This window comes from Engraulis encrasicolus, chromosome 8, assembly GCF_034702125.1.
Source record: "Engraulis encrasicolus isolate BLACKSEA-1 chromosome 8, IST_EnEncr_1.0, whole genome shotgun sequence".
In the NCBI taxonomy this organism is placed as follows: Eukaryota; Metazoa; Chordata; class Actinopteri; order Clupeiformes; family Engraulidae; genus Engraulis; species Engraulis encrasicolus.
Window position 1 is genome coordinate 28,043,077 of NC_085864.1, and position 22,423 is coordinate 28,065,499.

The 22,423-nt window shown below is 42.2% G+C and overlaps 2 protein-coding genes across 2 annotated transcripts; one reads left to right on the plus strand and one right to left on the minus strand.

The window, feature by feature from the left end:
- Positions 1-1,675: 1,675 nt before the first annotated feature.
- Positions 1,676-20,509, plus strand: ints4 (integrator complex subunit 4). The gene is made up of 23 exons (XM_063205351.1): positions 1,676-1,764; positions 2,416-2,610; positions 3,199-3,316; positions 4,413-4,519; positions 4,859-5,062; positions 5,821-5,871; positions 5,962-6,050; positions 6,501-6,621; positions 6,891-6,962; positions 7,188-7,362; positions 7,624-7,829; positions 8,285-8,427; positions 8,940-9,055; positions 9,334-9,467; positions 9,992-10,158; positions 11,537-11,630; positions 12,151-12,231; positions 13,549-13,679; positions 14,354-14,413; positions 14,784-14,943; positions 15,473-15,616; positions 16,449-16,569; positions 20,029-20,509. Exons 1-23 carry the CDS (start codon positions 1,708-1,710, stop codon positions 20,217-20,219), a joined length of 2,937 nt encoding a protein of 978 aa, XP_063061421.1. The 5' UTR covers positions 1,676-1,707; the 3' UTR covers positions 20,220-20,509.
- aamdc (adipogenesis associated, Mth938 domain containing) lies at positions 20,437-22,204 on the minus strand. Its single transcript, XM_063205353.1, has 4 exons — positions 22,089-22,204; positions 21,513-21,678; positions 21,306-21,401; positions 20,437-20,901 (listed from the first exon to the last, which is right to left on the minus strand). Exons 2-4 carry the CDS (start codon positions 21,642-21,644, stop codon positions 20,761-20,763), a joined length of 369 nt encoding a protein of 122 aa, XP_063061423.1. The 5' UTR covers positions 21,645-21,678; positions 22,089-22,204; the 3' UTR covers positions 20,437-20,760.
- Between the last annotated feature and the right edge of the window lie 219 nt (positions 22,205-22,423).

The window sequence follows — 22,423 nt, forward strand, 5'->3', positions numbered from 1 at the left end:
AGGCTGACTATAAATACAGAGATGATTTTAAGACTTTGATGATAAGCCTGGGCCTGCGATATGTAGCAAAGTTAAAATCCTATCAAATGAGTCATAATTAAGTTAAACATGTAATGATGTGCAACCATTGAGAGTAAATAGAATGGAGGCCAAAATTCTATTTCATTGTTGAAGCCAAGTTGGAGCCAAGGTTGGACCCAAAAAGACCAAAAAATGGCCAAATCCCATTCATTCCTATGAGAGACATAAAACCCTGTATCTCCCTTAAATGCCACTCCAGGGGGATGATTTTTCGCTCAACTAGTAGGTCCCCTTGCTCTCCAACTTACCAGGGTGGTGATTTTTTGTGGTGATGTTTTGTTTTAGAGAGATATTAAAAGTTAAATTGACCAATGAGCATTAGAACATGGTTTGATTGACCGTTAGAAGTCTTGTTGTTGTCCAATCAGCACCTGCGTTTGGCGTTGCTAAGGTGGAATGTAAGGTGGAATGTTCCCAAATCTGGCTTCAAAGCGTTGAATGGCAAATAGCGTTGATTTGGCGTCCATTCTATTTACTGTCAATGTGTGCAACACTATGTATCGATGAGTGCCAATTAATAAAAAGAATAGAGATTTGGGCTTGGATATTTGTGGGCTACGCATTGGATTTTAAAATAAATATGACATTGTGAGGAGAGACTCCTCTGGGCTTTGTCAATGCCAATCATGGAGGCCAGTGATCCCCAAATGGCGGCACATGGGCCAGATCCGGCCCAAGCTTGGCAAAAAAAAAAATTGGCCCAACATGAGGTTGGAAGTGGGACAAGTGAAAACATATGTGTATTATCTGTTGTCAGTCATATGGTCTGCTGATTTGTTTGGCCCTCAGCTTCATTTGCGCTTCATAATTTGAAAAGTGAAGAAAGCGAAAGCCCATTGGGAAACTCCAACTCCCATTGTCATTGTGACACAGCACTCCACAGCACACAAGTGAACACTGCACACAACTAAATTGCATTTATGCCTCACCCGTGCAAGGGGGCAGCCCTCAGTGGCGCCCCATGGGGAGCAGTGCGGTGGGACGGTACCATGCTGAGGGTACCTCAGTCATGGAGGAGGATGGGGGAGCACTGGTTGATTACTCCCCCCACCAACCTGGCGGGTCAGGAGTCAAACCGGCAATCTCTGGGATGCAAGTCTGACGCCCTAACCGCTCACCCATGACTGCCCTAATTTGGCCCTTGTGGAAAATAATTGGAGACCACTGATGAAGGTTATACCTTAATTGCATACAAAGTGCATTAATGTATTATACTTTCAATCCCTCAACCCCATTGTATGTGCAGTTTGCATTGAGCATGTTGTTTAGTGACAATAAAAGGCATATAGTATTTAAAATAGCCCACATGTTCTTGTGTTTCTCTGATTACTGTCTCTTCACACGATATTTGCAGTGATGCATGTTTCCCATTTTTTTAAAATACCATTATAGTCTGTGTTTTTGTTCGTTTACTTTCAGTTCATTTTTAAGACTTCTTGAAGGAACAGGATTATTGGAACTCTGAAAGGCCTGACCGCCTCAAGAATTCATGCTTTATCCTTTTTGTCCACTTGGTGGCAGTAACTCATCACAAGACTGTTAAACTACGGAAAATAAGATAGACAAACAGAACGAATTGCGTTGTGTACCCTGGTGGAGCAGAACAGGGAGTACTGTGTCACACCGATGATGGCAGCCCACTTGAAGAAGCGAGTTTATGAGGAGTTTTCTAAAGTTGTACAGGTCGGTATGCTAAATGTTAATGATGCAGTGGAAGTTTAGGCTATCAACTAACATACATATTACATTGTTGCTCTTCTTTATGATCTAGTTTGACATGTACCTGTACTAGCTTGCTAGCAATGCTAAGTTGCTTGTGTTATCGTTCCTCAGTGCTGGCTTCGAATTGCATGCTGCTGCTGTGTTGTTTGTAGTTGATGGTGGTAGTCGTTTGTTGACTAGTTGGCTGCAGTTTGTATGTACTCACATGGAACAAGAACGATTTTAAAAAGCCTTCCTCATTTTTGAGAACTGAAACTGACTTATCAATATGACAAATGGATAGCTGCCTGCAGCTTGCTCATTGTTTAGTTGGACACAGACTGTCTACACTACAGCTGTCTAGAGTAGCCTGTGGTTAGCCAACAGTGCATTGCCAAGGCAAATAGGTGTCTAAACCAAACAGTGTAGATGGCTTCAAGAAGCAGCACAGTATTTATCAGTGATTATTAACACAGATGTACTGCAAGTGTCAGACAGAAGCTTACATATCACTGAAAGTTGTCCCTGTTGTTTACTTATTGTCTCTATGCGTAGTCTTATCTTGACGGGTGTATTAAATGCCACCTCCTGGACAGATTACTATGAAATCTTTAAATCTATTTAATCTTGTAGCAACATCCAGAAGAGGTCCCTGCTAAAAAGCTCCGGCTAACCAAGCCCAGCAAATCCGCTGCTCTGCACTTGGATCTGTGCAAGGCCACCAACCCCACAGATGCTCTGCAGTATCTACTACAGTTTGCCCGCAAGCCGGTGGAGGCTGAGAGTGTAGAGGGAGTGGTACGCATTCTCCTGGAACACTACTATAAGGTGAGGAAAACAAAAGTTTGTGTGTGCAGCCATTTAAGTGACAAGACAGACATACTTAAATCTTTAATCCTGATTTTGTGGTTTAATATATCATTCACAAGGCCAACAGCTCTGAAAATGTCATCCCTCCTTGGTTGTCTGCCTAAAAGCCCAGGCTTTACCCCAAAATTAGGGGTCATGCTGACATGTGGTGATAGCCTTACTATACATTTTTTTTTACCTTAATTCACGCTTTTACATTTCAATCAGTACATCTGAAAATTACATCCTTTGTTGATTTAATATCTAAGACCCAATGGTTTTCCTCAAAACAATGGGTCATGTTGGCTTGTAGCAGCATCCTAGCAGGGCTTTTTCTCAACGGAGAAATAGGGGCGCTCCACCCTCATACCTCCGCGGGTGCACCCTCATACTTCTTTTTTTCTAATATACAAATTACTTTTTTGAGCGCACCTAGTAAATTCCCCCCCCCCCCCCCCCCCCCCCCACACAACCTGCCATGATGCTTCCTCATGCCAAAAAATCCTAGAAAAAGCCCTGCCTAGCATCGATGTTTGGTTTGAATTTGTGGTTTAATATCTCAATCAGGAGACAGACACGTCTGTGCGTCTGAAGATTGCCTCCCTCCTTGGTTTGCTGTCTAAGACCCAAGGCTTCTCCCCGGATTGCATAGTGGATGATGCCATAAGCACCCTTAACAATGAAAGTAAGTATTTTAGTGCTTCTTAAAACATAATTTTCTATACGTTATGGGTGCTACTGTGGGTCCTTAATAGTGTTGTAATGAGTGTGTATAATTCTGTCATTTATGGTGTGTCTGTATGGGTTATTGTGTGTGCGTGTGTTGTCTGAGTGTGTATGGTGCTTGGTGTCCTTGTGTACATGGTTGGGAGACGTGACGCCTTGTTTTTTCGTAACATTGGTTAAAAACCTACAAAACAGTTTTTTTTCCTTTAAAAAACAAATGTTAATGAAAAAAGATGTGGTATATTATATTTCATATTAGTCTTAGATGAGAAGAAACAAAGGTTAATATGTCAATGTTTGTGAATGGGCAGCTGCAAGGCCAACTACAAGGGTCTTAAAGACTGGCTCCCTAACCAGTCAGTACCTCAGTTATTGGAGAGTGCTGTGGAAGTTTATGGTGACTATTAACCTCTTAATATGTCTTCATATTGCAATGTTTTTGTCACGCAATGCTTAGGTTCATTTTATGGTGTCCTGTGGTGTGACTGCTCTTATAGAAGGAGGAAAAAGTTTTTTTTATAAATGAAAACACATATTAAGATTAAACACAATATCATTATCAAGTTAGCATGAGCTCAGATGTCAGTCATGTATACACAAGGATTAAAATGGCCATAATGCAGTGAATTTCCTGTGGCGTGACTTCATTTTCCTGCGATGTGACATGAAATGTTTTTTGATGCAGGACTCATTTTCCCAAAAATGGCAAAAATAAGGCGAAATTCCACGGACCACTACGCCCTTAAACGTCAACCACCCACATGTATCTGTGGTGGTGTTTTCCCCATGTCCGTCTTCTATGCTTTATGTCTTCATGTTAGCTGTAACAAGTTATGATGGTGGTGAAAATGAATGTCCCTTTGTGGACAATAAAGTCTATCTATCTATCTATCTATCTATCTATCTATCTATCTATCTATCTATCTATCTATCTATCTATCTATCTATCTATCTATCTATCTATCTATCTATCTATCTATCTATCTATCTATCTATCTATCTATCTATCTATCTATCTATCTATCTATCTATCTATCTCATTGTTTGACCGACAGAATCCCATCAAGTCCTTGCTCAGCTTTTGGACACCCTGCTTGTCATTGGCACTCAGCTTCCAGACAGCGTGGCCATCACTCAGAGACTGATCGAGGTGGCATGCAAGGTACTGCGCAACTGTTTACAATTAAGCCATACGATGATACCCTCTGTTTTACTTGTTTTTTTTTTGTCTGCTCTTCAAAATAAGTACATTTTAGTGAATAGTAGAGTAGAGTAGAGTCATTTTATTGAACCCTGAGGGGAAATTCAGAGTTTGTGTTACAAACTCATGTGAGGTAGTCATGTTGTAAATGTAGTTATAGATACGTTCCATTATATTGAGTCCTTTTAGGAGTGGTGTCTGCCTGTACAAATTAATGCTACGGGAGTAATACAGGAATATTCTTTTTCCATTGGTACTAATATTCTTCACGTCCTACTTAACACTCTGTTGTACCCACAGCACCTTTCAGACACTTACTTTGGCGTGAGGAACAAGTGTCTGCACCTCCTGGGTTGCCTGGGCACCGTGGACAAGCCTCTGACTAAAGAAAGTGATGCCACAGCCGCGGCACCGGGAGCACCCTCAAGAGATGTGCAGAGTGTCATCAGTGACTACTTTGCAGATCAGGACCCCAGAGTCAGGACAGCCGCCATCAAAGCCATGGTAGGGGGATCCAGAGATGCCACTTGCCTTTGACTTCAGTGTTATTTGAGACTAGCCACAAAAAACAGGCCACAAGTAGGCCTGGGGGCATATTGAATTAAACACAGATTATGATAGTGCAGATTCTAACTGCAGGTTCTTCTGCTTTACAACTATAGTACCTTACACATGGGGATTTGGTAATATCTGTTAAATGTGTGGCCTTTTGAATGTGTTCACTTCTTTGAGTAAAAAATTGAGAAATTGGCTCTGAAAGTTTCTCTGGCTCATAGAAAGACATGAAGTTAGCATTGAGTAGCTTCTTCTAGAGCTTAACTTGCACATTCTGCAAAAAAAGAATGGTGATTTGCTCAGTTTCGCTCTCAGACCTCTGTCTTTGAGTTGGAAATCCTGTCACATTTACTTGAGAATCAACTCGGACTTGGCTGTTTTACATAGATTACATGGTGACTGGTTCAGGAATGTGTGCAAATTTGTGATTTGATTCTACTTGACACTTACAAACTACTTGTGACTGGCAAATTAGTAACTGACTCTGATCTCTAATCTCTGGCTGGATCTTCAATATGAGCTGCTGTAGCCACATGCTAACATTGTCATCTAGCTGCATACAAGTTTGAAACTGTTTTTGGCCTATCCTTTGGTTTCATATATAAAAAAGTGGAAAAGTATGACTTATAATATGATGTTTTAAATATTGCATGCCGGTTTCATAAAAGGCATCTTAAATCATATCTTTTTATCCTCTTATCTCCTAGTTGCAACTCCATGACAGAGGAATGAAGCTGCAACAGACGATCTATAGTCAGGTAAGCAACTGTTCAATCTCAGATCATTGGCTGTACACGTTTGACTGTAATAACCAGGTCGATAATTTAATGCATTCTATTTAATTGCAGGCTTGCAAGCTGTTGAATGATGACTATGAGCAGGTCCGCTCAGCTGCAGTGCAGATGGTTTTTGTACTGAGCCAACTGTATCCAGAAAGGTAATACGCCTTGCATTCATCATTACATTTTATTACACTTAGAAGGACACAGGTGAAGGTACAAATGTGTAAAGGAGAACAGTAATACACAAACACTGTAAGTAAGTGCAGACAGAGTACACTACTAATAAGTGGAGGTTTGTGTCATTTGGTGTGGGAAGTACTTCAGCGAAGTAGAGAGGGATGACAATTCTCTCAGTACTCCCATCCATATTGCTTTGTCATTCTGTTATAACAGATACGGAGATACGGACATGTATATTATACATGAATATTGTCTTTACAGGGAAATTCCATTGTTGGCAGCCATAAATGCCTTAATATTTGACAAGGTCAAAAGTAAAGTGTACAGATTTCCTGTGCACGCAGATCAGTTCTCTAGTGTTTCATAATGTCATTGTGAACATTTAAATTGTAACTTTTTCTGTGAACTCCACAACTGTGATGCAGCATTGTCCCCATCCCATCATCCAATGAGGAGATCCGACTGGTGGACGACTCATTTGGAAAAATTAGCCACATGGTGAGCGATGGATCCTGGGTGGTCAGAGTCCAGGCTGCCAAACTTCTGGTGAGGAGCAACTTGTACCTATTCTCTTGGTGGAAGTCCTAGCTTAAAGACTGTGTAAACCCTATGTAAATACTTAGTCTCTGTTGTTGCACTTAACACATGTGGTATGTTGAAGAAGATCAATTGATAAGGTGTATAGTTACTTTTATACCTCTGTGTATGCTCGTAACCGTTCTACTGTGACTGTAACAAGCCCTTTGCCAGAGATCATAAATTAGTCATTATCCAATCAGTAGCAGCTCTGTAAACCCACATCATTCTGCTGACAGGGATCCATGCTTCAGGTCAGCCCCCACTTCCTGGAGCAAACACTGGACAAGAAACTGATGTCAGACCTGCGGGTATGTTGTCATTTTGTTTACTGCATCAGGACTTAATTGCAGGGCCTAGACAGCAGAGTTGTGTATGAAATGTCTTAAGATTCATCCAGATCATGGTGTTCAAATGAACTGCAAAGCAACTGGACTTGAACTAAATTGTTTCCTGGACTAAGGAGTGTTTTATCTGACAGAGTTTCTTCTCTTGTATGTTGTATGACTGTGTTTGTTTATTTCTGAACCTTCCAGCGGAAGCGCACAGCCCATGAGCGGGCAAAAGAGCTCTATGCTTCCGGAGAATTCTCCTCCGGGCGGAGGTGGGCGGACGACGCCCCCAGGGAGAAGGTGGACACGTCCGGGGTGAACCTGATCGACTCTGGGGCCTGCGGGGCTTTTGTGCATGGCCTGGAGGATGAGATGTACGGTGAGTACATGGGGCATGCGGGCAGCTGTGGGGTAGTGGTTAGGTTAGCAAATCTAGAAGATTAGAGGCATTGCCTGTGATGATTTGAAGATCGAAGATGGCAAAGTTTACTGAATTTCTGAACAAATAATTGTTGTGACCAAATGTTTCTTTTTAAATTTCTGTTGCATATAAGCTACAAAAAAACTGTGCTTAAGACACGAAGCATGTCCAGGACAAACATGTAATTTTTGGATACTTAAAATATTCTTTCCCATCCAGAGGTGAGGATCGCTGCTGTGGAGGCCCTCTGCTCCCTGGCCCAGTCCTCCCCCAGCTTTGCGGAGAAGTGTCTGGACTTCCTGGTGGACATGTTCAACGACGAGATCGAGGAGGTGCGTCTGCAGTCCATCCACGCGCTGCGGCAGATCTCCACCCACATCACCCTCCGGGAGGACCAGCTGGACACTGTGCTCGCTGTGCTGGAGGTCAGGACACTGAAAACACTCTCATCTTCTGTAGATGTCAGAATTCTTAGACGGTTTTAATGTGTGGTGTATTTTGATTTTAGACAATCTAGTTCTGACGGGCTCAAACTGGTTTAAACTGGTTGCAACAGGGTCTGACTGGTTCAAACTAGTTTTGGCTGGTTTAACCTGGTTCTAAACAGATTTGACTAGTTGGAATTGGTTCTGTTTAGTTCTAACTGGTAACAATCGGTTTTGATTGGCTCAAACTGGTTTGGACTGGCTCAATCTGGTTCTAACCAGTTCTGACTAGTTTAAAACGAATTGATTTTGAGCTGCTCAAACTGGTTTAATCTGGTTTCAAATGTACACGTTACTTGAAGTAAATGATGCTTACTTGTGAAAACGACTATCGGAATTCTCATCACGCAACTTCTACAAGTAGTATTAACAACACATTGCGTTTGGACTCCTAGGACTCATCTAGGGACATCCGCGAGGCGCTGCATGAGCTGCTGTGTTTCACCAACGCCTCCACCAAGGAGTGCATCCAGCTGGCCCTATTAGAACTCCTCAAGAACCTCACCAAGTACCCCACCGACAAGAACTCTGTCTGGAAGTGAGTGGGCCTTGGCCATTTGCAGAATGTTTTTTTTAGAAAGTGCGCTCAACTCCCAACTGTTTCTTACAAGGTCTTCGGGTGCGAGCAAACAGCAAAGTTCATATTTAGTAAAAAAGCAGCACTCTCTGGTGTAATTCTTGTAGTTTTAATCTAGTGTGACGCTGAAGAAGGCTTAGGCCGAAACGCCTGTCTGTCATGCTAACCCACTAGATTAAAACTACATTTCCAGAATGCTCTCATAAATATGGTTCAGATTTCAAAACCCTGTCAATTTCCTACCAACACATGTGACTTCACTGAGCAACTGGTCTACCTGGTTGAATATTCATTACGACTCGGAGCTGGTTGAATTAATTTTGGTGGCCAGGTTTTTACTTCCGTCCTGAACCTATGTGTAATAGCTTTTGTTAATTTGTTAGCCAGCAGTATCTTCAGTGTGTGGATGTATTGTTGTTGGAGTTACATTATCGTCTTTAAAGGATGTATTTTTAAATCGTATGTTTATCTAGGTGTCTGAAATTCCTTGGGATGCGACATCCAAACCTGGTGTTACCCCTCGTGCCGGAGCTGCTGAGCACGCATCCATACTTCGATACCCCAGAGCCAGATATGGACGACCCAGCCTGTATCCTATCTTACACGATCACATTTGCTGTTTTCCCTTCAAATGTCATGTCCCTAAGGTAGATTTACAACTATCCTGATATTACTTTGGTTAATTCAACATTATATTGTTGAAGTCTATCTATGAATACTATGACAAAAACAAAAGTATTATCACCTACAGTACATAACAGGTTTTAGTCCAGCAGATTGTATGTCAGCATGTAATGTTATCAATATCACTAAATATATCACTAAAATTGCCCATTTAGGCAGAATTCTCTTTAATTATCTTGCAAGATATTGCTGTTCTTGTGCTAGTGTTCAATGCAGCCAAGTTCTGCCCGACGATGTCCGCGTTGTTCTCAGACCACACGTTCCGTCACTACGCCTACCTGAGAGACAGCTTATCTCATCTGGTGCCACAACTGCGGGTAAGGAAATGCACTCAATATATCTCAAATCGATATGATACAATCTATGAAAAACACTCGGTCAGTGATTGCGGTGACTGCATCCTCTGATCCTTGGAGTGTTGCCACTTTAGACCCCACAGACATTTTCACTTCTTATATTCTTTTTAAATCCAGGTTATCCATCACAAAAAAAATCCATTACTGTAATTTGTTTGTTGTAAGTGGTTACTTTGGTGGTTTGTATCAACAGAGAAAGTAAAAGTCTGCACGCTTCAACTCGGATTAAAGGTTTAGACGTTTCGGCACATCAGGGTCTTCATCTGGCATTACACATGATGAAGATCTTGATGGTTCGAAACATATCTCTTAAATGAAATAAACCTCAAATCGGAGTTCCACTTTCTTCTACTCTCTCTCTTCTACACCTTTTCCCTGCACCTGGCCTCAGTGTGATGGAAGGATGTGCATTTTACTTTTACTCTTCTGAAGACTTTGGTGATTTGACCTTAGCTCTTCCTATTTTCTCCTATTTTGTGCCGCAGCTGCCGGGTAAGAAGCTGACGTTGGGGGTGGGTTCAGAGGCCAGTGGGCTGTGCTCGGGCAGCGTGGAGTCGGCTCACCTCTTCCTGCAGGACAGCCTGTCCCGGGTCAGCATGCTGCAGAGCCTGGAGGCACCAGGAGCACAGGACCTGCTCGACTTCACCATCAGGTAACAACTTAGTTTAGTTGAGTTTATTCAGTTTAGTATTGCCATTTCATGCATTTACATCTGTAGTCCCTGACAGGACATAAAACATTAAAATGAAATAAAATAAAAATAATAAAGTAAAAGCATCAAAAACATATGAACAACATACACATGACCTGTTCGACTTCACCATCAGGTAACAACTTAGTCTAGTTTAGTTTATTCGGTTTATTATAGGGACCATGCACAATTAAAACATAAATGTTGCTTTTTCATGCATTGAACCAGATTCAGCCTCAGGACATGACAGGACATAAAACATTAAAATAAAATGAAATGAAAATAATAAAGTAAAACCATCAAAAACAGATGAACATACACATGAAAACAATAAACAAATCACTCAAATGGCAACTCGCCTTCACTGTCATGTAATGGGTGGATTCCAATATGTTGCCTCCTTGTGGCCTCGTATTGACGTCACCAACAAGAGAATTGTATTTCAATATCTCGCAAAGCTCAACTCTAATGTCATTTTCTCATGTTCACACGGGATGGTGAATGAGGAATAGTTCCCCAAAAGTTGTTGTGGCTAGGCTGACAGCGGGGAAACTTGATTGTTTTCTCCACGGAGGTGACCGAAATGCGAGGCCATGAAACGCCAGGCCACAAGCACAGACCAAGGACGGTAGACAGCGTATTGGACTCCATCCAAGAATTTCTCAGCAACTCCTCTGTTACACCTGCTTTCTGGAAGTCCTGGCTGTCTCAACTGTGACGCTTTTCCAAGATTCTAGTCTGACCAAGTTTCTGCAATTAAAAAAAAGGAATTTCAGTACCTCTTTACATAAACCACTTGTTAAAAGATATAATTATAATCATATGCTACTGGATTGCCTTTTTCATTTGTAAGAGGATATGAATGAAAGAGTGGTGAAATGTAAATGTGCCGTGCTATTCAGCCTCACAGGATGATGTTAGCTCACGTCAACTTGGCCCTCTGCCCAGGTGTGGAGCTGCCTGGTCTGTGTTTATAGTTGCTTACATTATGAGCCAATAGAGGTGTAATTTATTCAACAGTGTGCTTCATTTGCATTTGGGCCGCTGATTGGCTAAATAAAGCTGCCTCGTGTGTGGTGTTTTGCATTTTCCTATTGCTAATGGATTTTCCATCAGCAGCCATGGCCTAATGGATAGTGAGTTGGATTAGGGATATGAGGTAAAGAGACCAGTAGTCTAATGGCAGATGTGCCCTTGAGCAAGGCCACTAACCCCACCTTGCTCCATGGACTGTAAATGAATACCCAATTAACTGTAAGTTCTTTTGCATGAAAGGTAAGAGTCAGCTAAGTGTTATGTAAGGTAATGAGTTTTTGGTTTGTGTTGTCTGTTGCTCCAGAGATCTTCAGAGGCTGGGGGAGCTACAGACGGAGCTGGCCGGTTCAGCAGACTTCTGTGCCACGTACCTGCGCTGTCAACTGCTGCTCACAAAGGTTGGAACAATGCCCCTCAAGATCAAAATGTCAGGTTTTCTTGTTAGTAGGGGTGTGAATCAGAGCCTTCATGGCTATTCGATTCAATTTCTTAAGCCAACAATTCGATTATTTTTGATACTTAAAGAATGAATTTGAATTTGATTCAAATCAATGGTTCATATTTTTTACTTTACAGGCTTGGCTTTACTGTATGTGTGAAATGTTAACAAAAGCTGAAATATCTGCATCTGCATGGAGGACATCAAGGAACACCATTTTTACACTCAGTATTATTATTACTGAATGAGCAAAGTAAAATACCTCACAAAATGATTCCAATGATAGCGATGCAGTGATCCTACAACCGGCAATTCAATTAATGTATTCGTCCACAAGAGAATCGATTAATTGAATCGCCGGCTGTAGGATCAATGCAACAAATATCCGATGCATCGATTACTATTTACACCCCATTTTGTTGGTGTTAATCTTTGCACTGTTATGAATGTAGTACTGACACACGTCTGTTGTGAACCAGGCTCTGCAGGAGAAGCTTTGGAACATGGCTGTTCCTCTGTGCCTGAAGCAGAATGCAATGGCATCAGCCGCTGTCAAACAGGTAAGAATAACCTTCTGTTATAATAGAATCATAATAATCGGCCCTACCGTGGCTTAAAGTGATGGTTCGGAGTAGAGGATGACATTTTTCAGGAATTCCCGTGGGTTCCGCGGGTCCTTCGGGATTCCCGCGGGATGGGAGTCAAAATTTTAAAGATGAACGTGAACGGGCAGGAGCGGGATTAAAGATGAATGGTAGCGGGCAGGAGCGGGAATAAAAATGAATGAGAGCGGGAATGCTCGCTCATTTTTTCATTAAAAAAGCCTATGAAATGGGAGTGGGATTGATTTTGAGTGGGAGTGGGCAGGATTGGGAGACATTCTTTTCAGGACGGGACGGGATGGGATTTGTTTCTTTTACTCCACTCCGGTACGGGACAGGATGGGATTTTTTTCTGGGACCAGGATGGGACGGGAGTGAAAATCCACTCCCGTGTCATGCTCTAGTTCGGAGTAGATTCACTCTAGGGTTATTTGAACAGTGGCATCCAGCCATGTACATCCAAAGTTTTTTCTACCTTGGCCAAACATTAGCCGAGTTACCGAGTTATCCCGAATAGCTTAGTACAAGCGCTAATGGAACTTGGCAGTATCTCCAACCTTTAATGGTAGGACACTCATATGCTACGCGGCCGACTCGGGTCCGATTCCGGCCCGGGTCCTTTGCCGACTCTTCCCTTCCGTTATTCTCTCCCAAACATTCCTGTCTCTCTCTCAAGCTATCCTGTCCAAAATAAAATCTAAAAAACCAAAAATTATCATAATAATCATATTAATGATTTAAAGTAGCAGTTTACAGTTCATACATGTGTGCCTTATGGGGCAGCCGTGGCCTAATGTTTAAGGAGATGGGCTTTAGATCAGATGGTTGCAGATTTGAATACCACCCTTCCACTCCCTACCTCACTCCATGGCTGAGGTGCCCTTGAGCAAGGTACCTGACCCCACACTGCTCCAGGGACTCTAACCAATAACCTGTACTTAAAAACAATTGTAAGTCGCTTTGGATAAAAGCGTCAGCCAAGTGTAATGTAATGTAATAATGCAAAGTACCTCAAAAGAAAGAAGTTTGAGCGAACCTGATGACGCACAGAGGCTTAACGCTTTGTTAGCTCTGAATAAACGAGCAAAAAGTAAAAAACAAAAACAAATGTGCGATACACTTCTTTCTTTTGAAGTATTGAACACTCCTGCGTTTACCAGCACCTAGAAGCTGTGCATTGATCTTTGAGCTGTTGCAATGTAATGCCTGGTGTGCCTGTGTTGACTATGTTGACTAAATGCCTGTGTTGATTATGTTGGCTTTCTGTGTGGCTAGATCCTGGAGGAGACCTACAAGCTGGAGTTCCTGTACAGTGGGCTGGAGATGAGGCAGGTGGCCACCATTCACCACGTGCGCCTGCAGGCCAAAGCCTTACAGCTGGTCCTCACCGCACGCACCAAACGAGGGTAAGGACGCACTCAAGTCTCAGTGACTTTGTCATGCTGCATGTAATCATCTTTTTTCATCACCAGCCAAAATGGCTAGTCGATGTTAATCTTACTAGCCAAACACACACTCACAAATGGGTTAAAGTGGCTAGTAAGTTGGTATTTTCTACCAGACAAACTGGCATTTCACCAGCATTTGGCCAGTTGACTGGTGTTAATTTAGAACCATGCATACTGTACAATTATTCTCTATCTCGCACTCTCGTTCTCAACTACCTGCACCAACAAGAGTGAGGACTTTAACATGACACATTACATACATTACATTTAGCAGATGCTTTCATCCAAAGCAATTTACAAAGAAGAACAGTGAGTCAGTGACTTGCAGAAGACGACTTACAAAGTCAAGTCACTTCCAAGTCCTAAGTCTAAGGACTTGGTAGTGACTCTCATAGAGTGATTCTCTCTATGAGAGTGATTCAGTGATTCTCATACATACAATTATACACACACACACACACTCTCTCTCTCTCTCTCTCTCTCTCTCTCTCTCTCTCTCTTTCTCTCTCTCTCTCTCTTTCTCTCTCTCTCTTTCTCTCTCTCTCTCTCTCTCTCTCTCTCTCTCTCTCTCTCTCTCTCTCTCTCTTTCTCTCCTACTGACTGACCTTTCTTCAATCTCTTGTCAACTGCAGGGTTGATCCCCAGATTGCGGTCTACGAGAAATTTATTCAGGAGGTGGAGTCGTTTCAGAGGTATTGCCCGCCCGCATTCATTTCACATACAGTGCATTGGTGATACTTATGCTAGAATTTGTTAACACAACAGTAGACTAAATTCTAATACTAAGTGATCTAAGGGAATGTATACTGTACATGATGTATGCCAGGGGAGGGGTGAGAAAGGGGATAATACTGTGTGGGTGTGGTTATTAGTTTAGGGTTGTGTTTGTAGAGGTTAAGGTTGTGTTTAAGGATACTTGGTACAGTATGTGCATTTGATGGTTCACCATGGTACACCATGTCTTGCCCTGAGTTTGAAATTTTTTTGGAAAAATAACAAAAATGTTGATTACAAAAAAAACATTGACTAACTCACACTGTCGTGCCTGGCTGTCGGGCGCAGGCTCTTCATGTCCGACATGCCCCACTTCCAGGACAGCTTCGTGGACAAGCTTCTGGAGCTCATGCCCAGACTCATGGCCTGTAAACCGCTGGACCTGGTGAAGATCCTCCACACCACACTCAGGCAGAGCGGCTTCCTGGCCCTCAAGATACCCGAGCAGGTCTTCTTTTTTTTTTACACTTTTTCACTCAAGCTTGAAATTGTTGTGTTTTTATTAAATGACAGTGCTGCTTGAATGATGTTAGTCTACCTCTTGCTCAACTTTCAAGTTCTTTAATTACACTTCAAAATACCTGAGCTGGTTTTTACTTCCTCACATTTATTTGGCCTTTTAAATGTATTTTTTTTTTAAAGGACAAAACGCTGCTTGAATGATTTTATTCTACTTCTTATTGAAGATTCCAGGTAGTCTTAATTGCAAATTGTTGTGATGGTGTACATTGTATGTGTTAGTTGTAAATGAGTAATTCTGTATGTATTCGGTATGTCTGTGATTAGTATGAGCTGAGAGGCAGTCGTGTGACTGAGAGCATTATGAGAGCAGATGGTTTATAGGCGTTCATGCTGTCAGTCTTGAAGACATGGGTTACGTCTATTGGTTATTGAATTGTCCCAAGCAAGACATGTGACATGTACTCTCAGATAACGAGCCGCTATCACTCACCTCTTGTCTCCTCTGGACTTGCTAGATTCATCGTGCTTCAGCAACCATCATTGAGCCAACAGGAGAGTCCGACAACCCCCTGCGCTTCACAACGGGCCTGGTGGTGGCGCTAGACATTGATGCCACACTGGAACATGTGCAGGAGCCTCAGAGCACAGTCAAAGTGCAGGTCAATGCTTACTTCCTTCTCCTCTCCTTTCCTCTCATCTTCTCATACAGTCATCCTTTTCTATTCCACAGGCCATGTTTCAGTAGCCTGGCTCTCACGCACACCATTTGTGCTTCGTGCATCTTCGTTAAACTTTGTGAGCTCGCACGAGGGTCTGGAAATCTTAGACGAGCCCGAACGGAATCAGATATTTCACAGCCTGTCCAATCAGAATTGCTGGGCGGGGTATATACAAGTCAGTGGACTTGAAGTAGTACGTGATTCAAAAAAAGCCATGTGACTTCTCCAATCAAGTTCGAGCTGTTTTGAACACACCCAGGACTTTCCAGAGCTAAGTGATTGACAATGTTCCAGATGGTTTGTAACAACCATTGCGTGAGAACCAGGTTAATGTTTCAGAGTCCTGTGATATTGCTTCTTTTAATTCACATATTCATGCACTCTCATGCTCTCATCCATACATGCTTAAGAAAATGTTTGTCAGAATAGTAGTACTGTAATTAATGATATCGTAACAAATACATGAACATTGTTTATCTAAAAAATGGTCATGATGCAGCAATACATAAAGTAATTCAAACAATGTGTGAGAAAGTGGTATTGTAAGGCTTCTAAATTTGTAAAAGAGTCTTCTATATCATGTAGTGGTCTATGTGGATTTTCAGCGTAACTACCACCCTAAACCGAGAATCACTGTGCTCTTGATCAATTTCCATAACCCTTCTATTTTCTAGTTTTTTAAATTATATAGGTTATCTTGTGGTTTTTTGGTGTCGAGTGTGGTATTGATTGTAACTAATTGTTCTTGTTCTGTGTCATGTCATCTTTGTAGGTGTTGTATCCTGATGGACAGGCCCACATCATTCATCCCAAACCGGGAGACTTCCGGCACCCTGGACCTGGCCGCGTCCGTCTCATCACCCAAGTCTACCTCTCCCACAATGCATGGACAGGTAAAGATAAGCAGTTGAAAGCTGATGATTTTTTTTGCATTTTTGTTTTTGTGTTGTGGTGGTGGTGGTCATCAGTGGCGTGCAAACCCTCTTCTTATTGCATTACATTGTCACAATTCGCTGATACTTGTTTTGTCCAAGAAGACTTAGTTATTACAGGGTATTTGGTACAACTTGGAGCAATGTGGGGTTAGGTGCCTTGCTGAAGGATACTGCAGCCTTGCCTGAATATAAAGGAAATTTTATTATCTTTAATATAATTCCTATTTGTAGGGGTCGGATTTGAACCGGCGATCCTCAAATCTAAAGATCCACAAGGCCACAGCTGCCCCACGTCAGACAATCCTTCCATATTTTTTTTTTTTTTTCTACTGACATTCGTCATTTCCTCAAGTACCATATGTTTACCTGGCTAATGAATTGTAGTTGCCCTTAACACACACTGTTCCACCACTGGAACATTGTAATGGTCACTGAAAAAAACTTTACTACTATAGCACTACAACACTATGACAGTGCACAGCGCCTTAAGTAATACATTACGATTTGGTCAGTAGCACCATTCTGGTCATGGATAATTATAACAGGGGCTGTGTCTTAAAGGGACTGTGTCTTAAAGAGATTTTTAGTTGTTTATTTCCAGAATTCATGCTGCCCATTCACTAATGTTACCGTTAACCTTTTCATGAATACTTACCACCAGCATCAAATTCTAAGTATTCACTATGACTGGAAAAATTTCATTTTTCATACATGAAAAAGGGGATCTTCTCCATGGTCCGCCATTTTGAATTTCCAAAATTAACCATTTTAAGCTGCAAAAATGACTGTACTTGGACCATACTAGAAAATACAGTAGTGCTCATATGTTAACATACCCCAGCAGAATATACGCTTTCTTGGCGATTTCTCACAAAATGTGAAGGATTACACAAAACCTTTTTTTCACTCATTGCTAGTGACTAGCTTAAGATGTTTATTAGCAATATTCTGTGTTTACTCTTTCAAAAGCATGATCACAACCCAAACTACCTTGTTCAAAAGTTTACATACCCTAGTTTCTGATGCTGAATATGGCCCTGTTTAACATCAGGGACCGCTCTAAATTGTTTGTGGTAGTTGTGGATAAGGCTCTTAATGTTCTCAGTCGACAAAACAGCACAATCTTCCTGGCAGAATGGTTGTTTCCTATAATATCTTTGGGTGTCTTGTTGGAACCTCACATTTGAGGTTTCCCCTGAGTGGCTGAATGATGTTGAGATCAGGAGAGTGAGACGGTCGCTCAAAAACCTTCATTTTATTCTTTCTGAAGCTCATGACGGGTTGATTTGGCTTTCTGTGCTGAAATATGGTCATGTTGGCATGTCCAAACAATGGACCATGTGCAGTTTCAAGGCTGATGAGTGTCAAGTTTCCTCCAGTATTTTTCACAGCGCAATGTATTCATCATTCTCTGAGTATGGACCAAAAGTGTAGTGCATTTGTAACTCAAATGTCCCCATGGCATCAGTGGCCCATAACCATGTTTCACAGAAGGGATGGTGTAACTTTCATCATAGGCTCTGTTGACTGTTCTCCAAATGGTATAGTGGCTGAAAAAGTTCCATATTGATCTCATTTTTCTAAATGACTTTGTCACAGGCATTTTGATGCTTCTCACTGTGCTATTTGGTGTATCGTATGCAAAATAACATGTTTGCATTTTTGTAGTAATGACTTTCTCCTGGCAACCCCCAACAGCCCATCTTTCCTCAAGTGCCTCTTTCCTGTACAGTGTAAAACATTTTTTCATGTTGTCCTACATTTCACCTGAAGTTATTTTTTGGTTGTCCTATGCCTCCTGAACAATTTCCCTTGCAATGACCATTGCAATGCAATGATTCCCTTGCCCATTGGCTTGATTCCAACCAAACTCCTCATATTGCATTACTGAATTGAAATTCCAACGGTGCCAACATGACAATATTTCGACAGAGAAAGCCAAATCAACCCGTCATTAGCTTCAGAAAGAATAAAATGAAGGTTTTTGAGCGACCATCTCACTCTCCTGATCTCAACATCATTCAGCCACTCAGGGAAAACCTCAAATGTGAGGTTCCAGCAAGACACTCAAAGATATTATAGGAAACATCCATTCTGCAAGGAAGAATGTGCCGTTTTGTCAACTGAGAACATTAAGAGCCTTATCCACAACTACCACAAACAATTTAGAGCGGCACCTGATGTTAAACAGGGCCATATTCAGCATCAGAAACTAGGGTATGTAAACTTTTGAACAGGGTCATTTGGGAAGTTTGGGTTGTGATCATGCTTTTGAAAGAGTAAACACAGAATATTGCTAATAAATATCTTAAGCCAGTCACTAGCAATGAGTGAAAAAAAAGGTTTTGTGTAATCCTTCATATTTTGTGAGAAATCGCAGAGAAAGCGTATATTCTGCTGGGGTATGTAAACATATGAGCACCACTGTATGTGTATAATACTTAGTAAACTTTCATGAACAAATTTGGCAATAGGCAGCCCACTTTCAATAAGCAGCATAGTTGCAGTACCTTTTTTTTGACCATTTCCTGCACAGTGTCCCTTTAAAGGGTTAATCAGAATGAGTGAATTTTATGTCACTAATAGGTGTCAGGACATAATCCTCCTTATCTAGGGGTGTCTCCCTGTGTTTTCCTATTGAGTGTGGCTGCTGGCATATGAGCCCTGGCAGTTCCCAGACAGCCAGGGTATAAATAGACTCCCGCTGTTGCCAGGATGGGCGTTCTGTGGCCCTCTGCTCTTTATTTATGCGGTTAGATGCCTTCTCAGAAGTCTCATCAAACCTTGCTGCACCTGTATAATGAGCCAATTCCATGAGTGCAGAAGGCAATGTTCTGTTTCTGTAGAATTCTTGCACACCTCCTTCGGCCAGGTGTGTAGGAGTAGAACCCCTGGGTCACCACCAACGTTAAAGACAACCAAGCTCCCGCACACTGTTCATATTTGCAGAGTTTGCTTGCGACGTTTAGGTCTACTGACCTTCTTCCTCAGTAGACCTAAACGTTGCAAGTTAACTCTGCAAATATTACGTGTGCGGGTCGGGAGCTTTCTTGTCTTTTCCGAAGGCAGTGTGCCTTCTGAAACAATTTCCAGCTTTTTTCTGCATGGCTGTAGTAGTAATGCTAATGAAGAAAATGCCTGTGACTTATGCATGTTTTAATCTAATTGTACTATATCAAAATGAACTTTGTGAAATGTATTTCATGATAACGTTTCCCTAACAGAACATTTCTTTCTTTCCTGAATCTTCTTCACTGTGTGTTTGCCGGTGCGGTAGTAGTGTAACTAGTGAAGTAAATGCTAGTCACTTTTGCATTAACTAAGGTTAGAATATCAAAATGAACTCAGTGAAATGTATTTTATGAAAAACGTTTGCCTTACTCCTAAATCTTCACTGTTGTGTGTTTGTCTCCTCAGAGCCATGTCAAATTGAGGTGAGGCTTCTGCTGGCCTACAGCTCCGCCACCAGTAAGATTTCGAGCCCCAAGCCCGTGTGGAGCGAGGGCACAGAGGGCCTCCTTCCCCAGGCCGAGAGCTCTATCGAAGGCACAATCCCGCTCAGCAAGCCAGTGAAGGTGTTCATCATGCCCAAACTGGCTCGCCGCTGAGGCTTGGACATACGGCAACAGAGAGACCCTAAACAAGGGATAGCTCAGCTGGATGTATGAGAGACAAGAGACTTTATGGACATAATGCCGCTGTGCTCGTTTTTGCACTGACTGACTACCCTTTGAACTTGCATATGATGTATGTTTTCTTTGTTTTAAACAAGTCTTTTTTGTATTTCAGCTGAAATAGCTCTTTTAGTCAATGGTCACAATGTCAAACTGAGCAAAAAAAATTAGTCTTTATTTGTGGACTGGTCAAATAAACTGTGTAAAACAGCTTCTTGTACATACATCTGGTAGTAGACAATGGTTCCTTGAACTTGGCAAGGTCTCAGGCTGTGATGTGATGTGATGTGATGCTTGCAGTAGCATAGACACTGGCTATTTCCCAATGTCCAGTGTTTCTAGCCTTGATGTGAAACGCCCAGTGATTGGATTCTCTTTGGTGAACTCCGCGAAGTATCCAATCACTGGGCATTTCACGTCCCAGCAAGGCTGGAACACTGGGCATTGAGAAACAAATAGCCGTAGTGTTGTTTCTTCAGCAGGTTGAGTGGAAGACTCCCCCAACCTTGGCCCCCTGCCCAGCCAGGCTATTGTACTCCTTCACGGCCTTCTCCGTCTGGAAGACCTTCACATCTACACCCTTCTGCTTCACGTAGTCCAGAGTGCTAGATGGCACCTTCACATAAATGACACAGCACAGGATTGTTACAGGATGGCATTGCAATAAGTTTGTATTCTTCATCTTCAGATACCCATTCAGTAGGCTTACCACTACTGCCGCTGGAAGATTGTGTACACCAGTGGTCTCCAAATGGCGGCCGGTGGGCCAGATCCGGCCCAGACATAGCAAACATTTGGTCTGTGACCATACGCACGGGTGGACGATTTCTTTGGCCCTCAGCCACATTTGCGCAACATACTTTGGCCCTTGGAGGGAAAAAAATGGAGACCACTGGTGTACAGTACGCGGTGTCACAGCTGTGTGCGATGGCTTGCTCAAAACCAGAGGCACCACATTGTTACATATCAGTTCTTACTTCCACAAACTATACATTTGATCAAGGCTGCCTGTCACTGTACCTGTAGTACTTCACTCATGCCTCTGCCTATCACTAGTATCTCCACTCCCTTCCTCAGGATCTCCTCCAAATCCGCAGGCTGGACACCAGGAACATGCTAGGAAACGATAAATAGTGCTGTGAGTGCAGACATTTTCTGGCATCAAGTCAAAATTATATACCGGTATATATTTGTACTATTCTGTACACAGATTTGCACACAACTCACGTCTGTCCCTGTCTCCCTCCAGTCCCATGCACGACTTCCTCCAGGCCACACTTTACAGTCTTTGTATGACGCCGTGCACCCCTTTACTTTCATGTGCCCCCATGAAATGGATGCAATCTCTGGGGAAGACATTTCAAACGGCGCTGTTGCTCAAATGCTGTTCTTTCTGTGAAAGAAAGGGGGATAATTATTAGTAACTAACTGCAGGAATTATGTCTTTACTGACGTAACGATACTCCACTCAGCCTTTTATAAACAACTTCACCTTCCCCTTAGAACTTGAGACTTCCTTAAAGAATCTGCTATTGATTCGATACACCCCCGCGTGGGGGAAAAAACGTGCTATCGCAGCTGTCGCATCCTCCTTTGAAAATGTAAACTACACTGTTATTACAGTTAACTCGTTTGTATACCCGATCGTGCATTTGACAGTTGCATTCACTTCTCATGAACGGGCATAAACCATGGCATCAGCGTCGAAGCCGCTTACAGACTTTTCGAAATCCATAATTTTGCATGCATGGACCTCTATCTGTGTTTCATCTTATATGTATTTTGTTCTGCTGAGAATCGTACTTAATCAATTCAGTGGTTTCTGGAAGAAAGTCCAATCCCTAACCATAGGCGAGCCGAGGATTTTTGTTTTCTGATCAGGGCTGTGTGTCCGCCTGGGCCGAAATGACAACAAAGCTTCTGCGCTGAGCGACACACCCACCCTACAACGTCAAATGCTACAGACCAATCACGTTGCGTTTGACCGGCCCAACACTGGCACAGCCTGTGGGAGTCAGCATGGATTTTAATCTACCTGACCTGTCACTGTAGTGTCACGATTATTGCTATTCATACCCATAATAAACAACGGATGTATTAGGTGGAGTGTTATGTCCCTCTATAACAAAATCTGATGG

What these genes read in the sequence shown, in the direction of transcription:
- ints4 (XM_063205351.1), top strand. Translation starts at nt 1,708, where the DNA reads ATGATGGCAGCCCACTTGAAGAAGCGAGTTTATGAGGAGTTTTCTAAA. An exon ending in CTGTGCTCGCTGTGCTGGAG is followed by an intron (nt 7,830 to 8,284) that starts GTCAGGACACTG and finishes TTGGACTCCTAG; the next exon opens with GACTCATCTAGGGACATCCG. An exon ending in GACAAGAACTCTGTCTGGAA is followed by an intron (nt 8,428 to 8,939) that starts GTGAGTGGGCCT and finishes ATGTTTATCTAG; the next exon opens with GTGTCTGAAATTCCTTGGGA.
- aamdc (XM_063205353.1), bottom strand. Translation starts at nt 21,644, where the DNA reads ATGTCTTCCCCAGAGATTGCATCCATTTCATGGGGGCACATGAAAGTA. An exon ending in GGAGGGAGACAGGGACAGAC is followed by an intron (nt 21,402 to 21,512) that starts GTGAGTTGTGTG and finishes ATCGTTTCCTAG; the next exon opens with CATGTTCCTGGTGTCCAGCC. An exon ending in GCATGAGTGAAGTACTACAG is followed by an intron (nt 20,902 to 21,305) that starts GTACAGTGACAG and finishes ATTTATGTGAAG; the next exon opens with GTGCCATCTAGCACTCTGGA.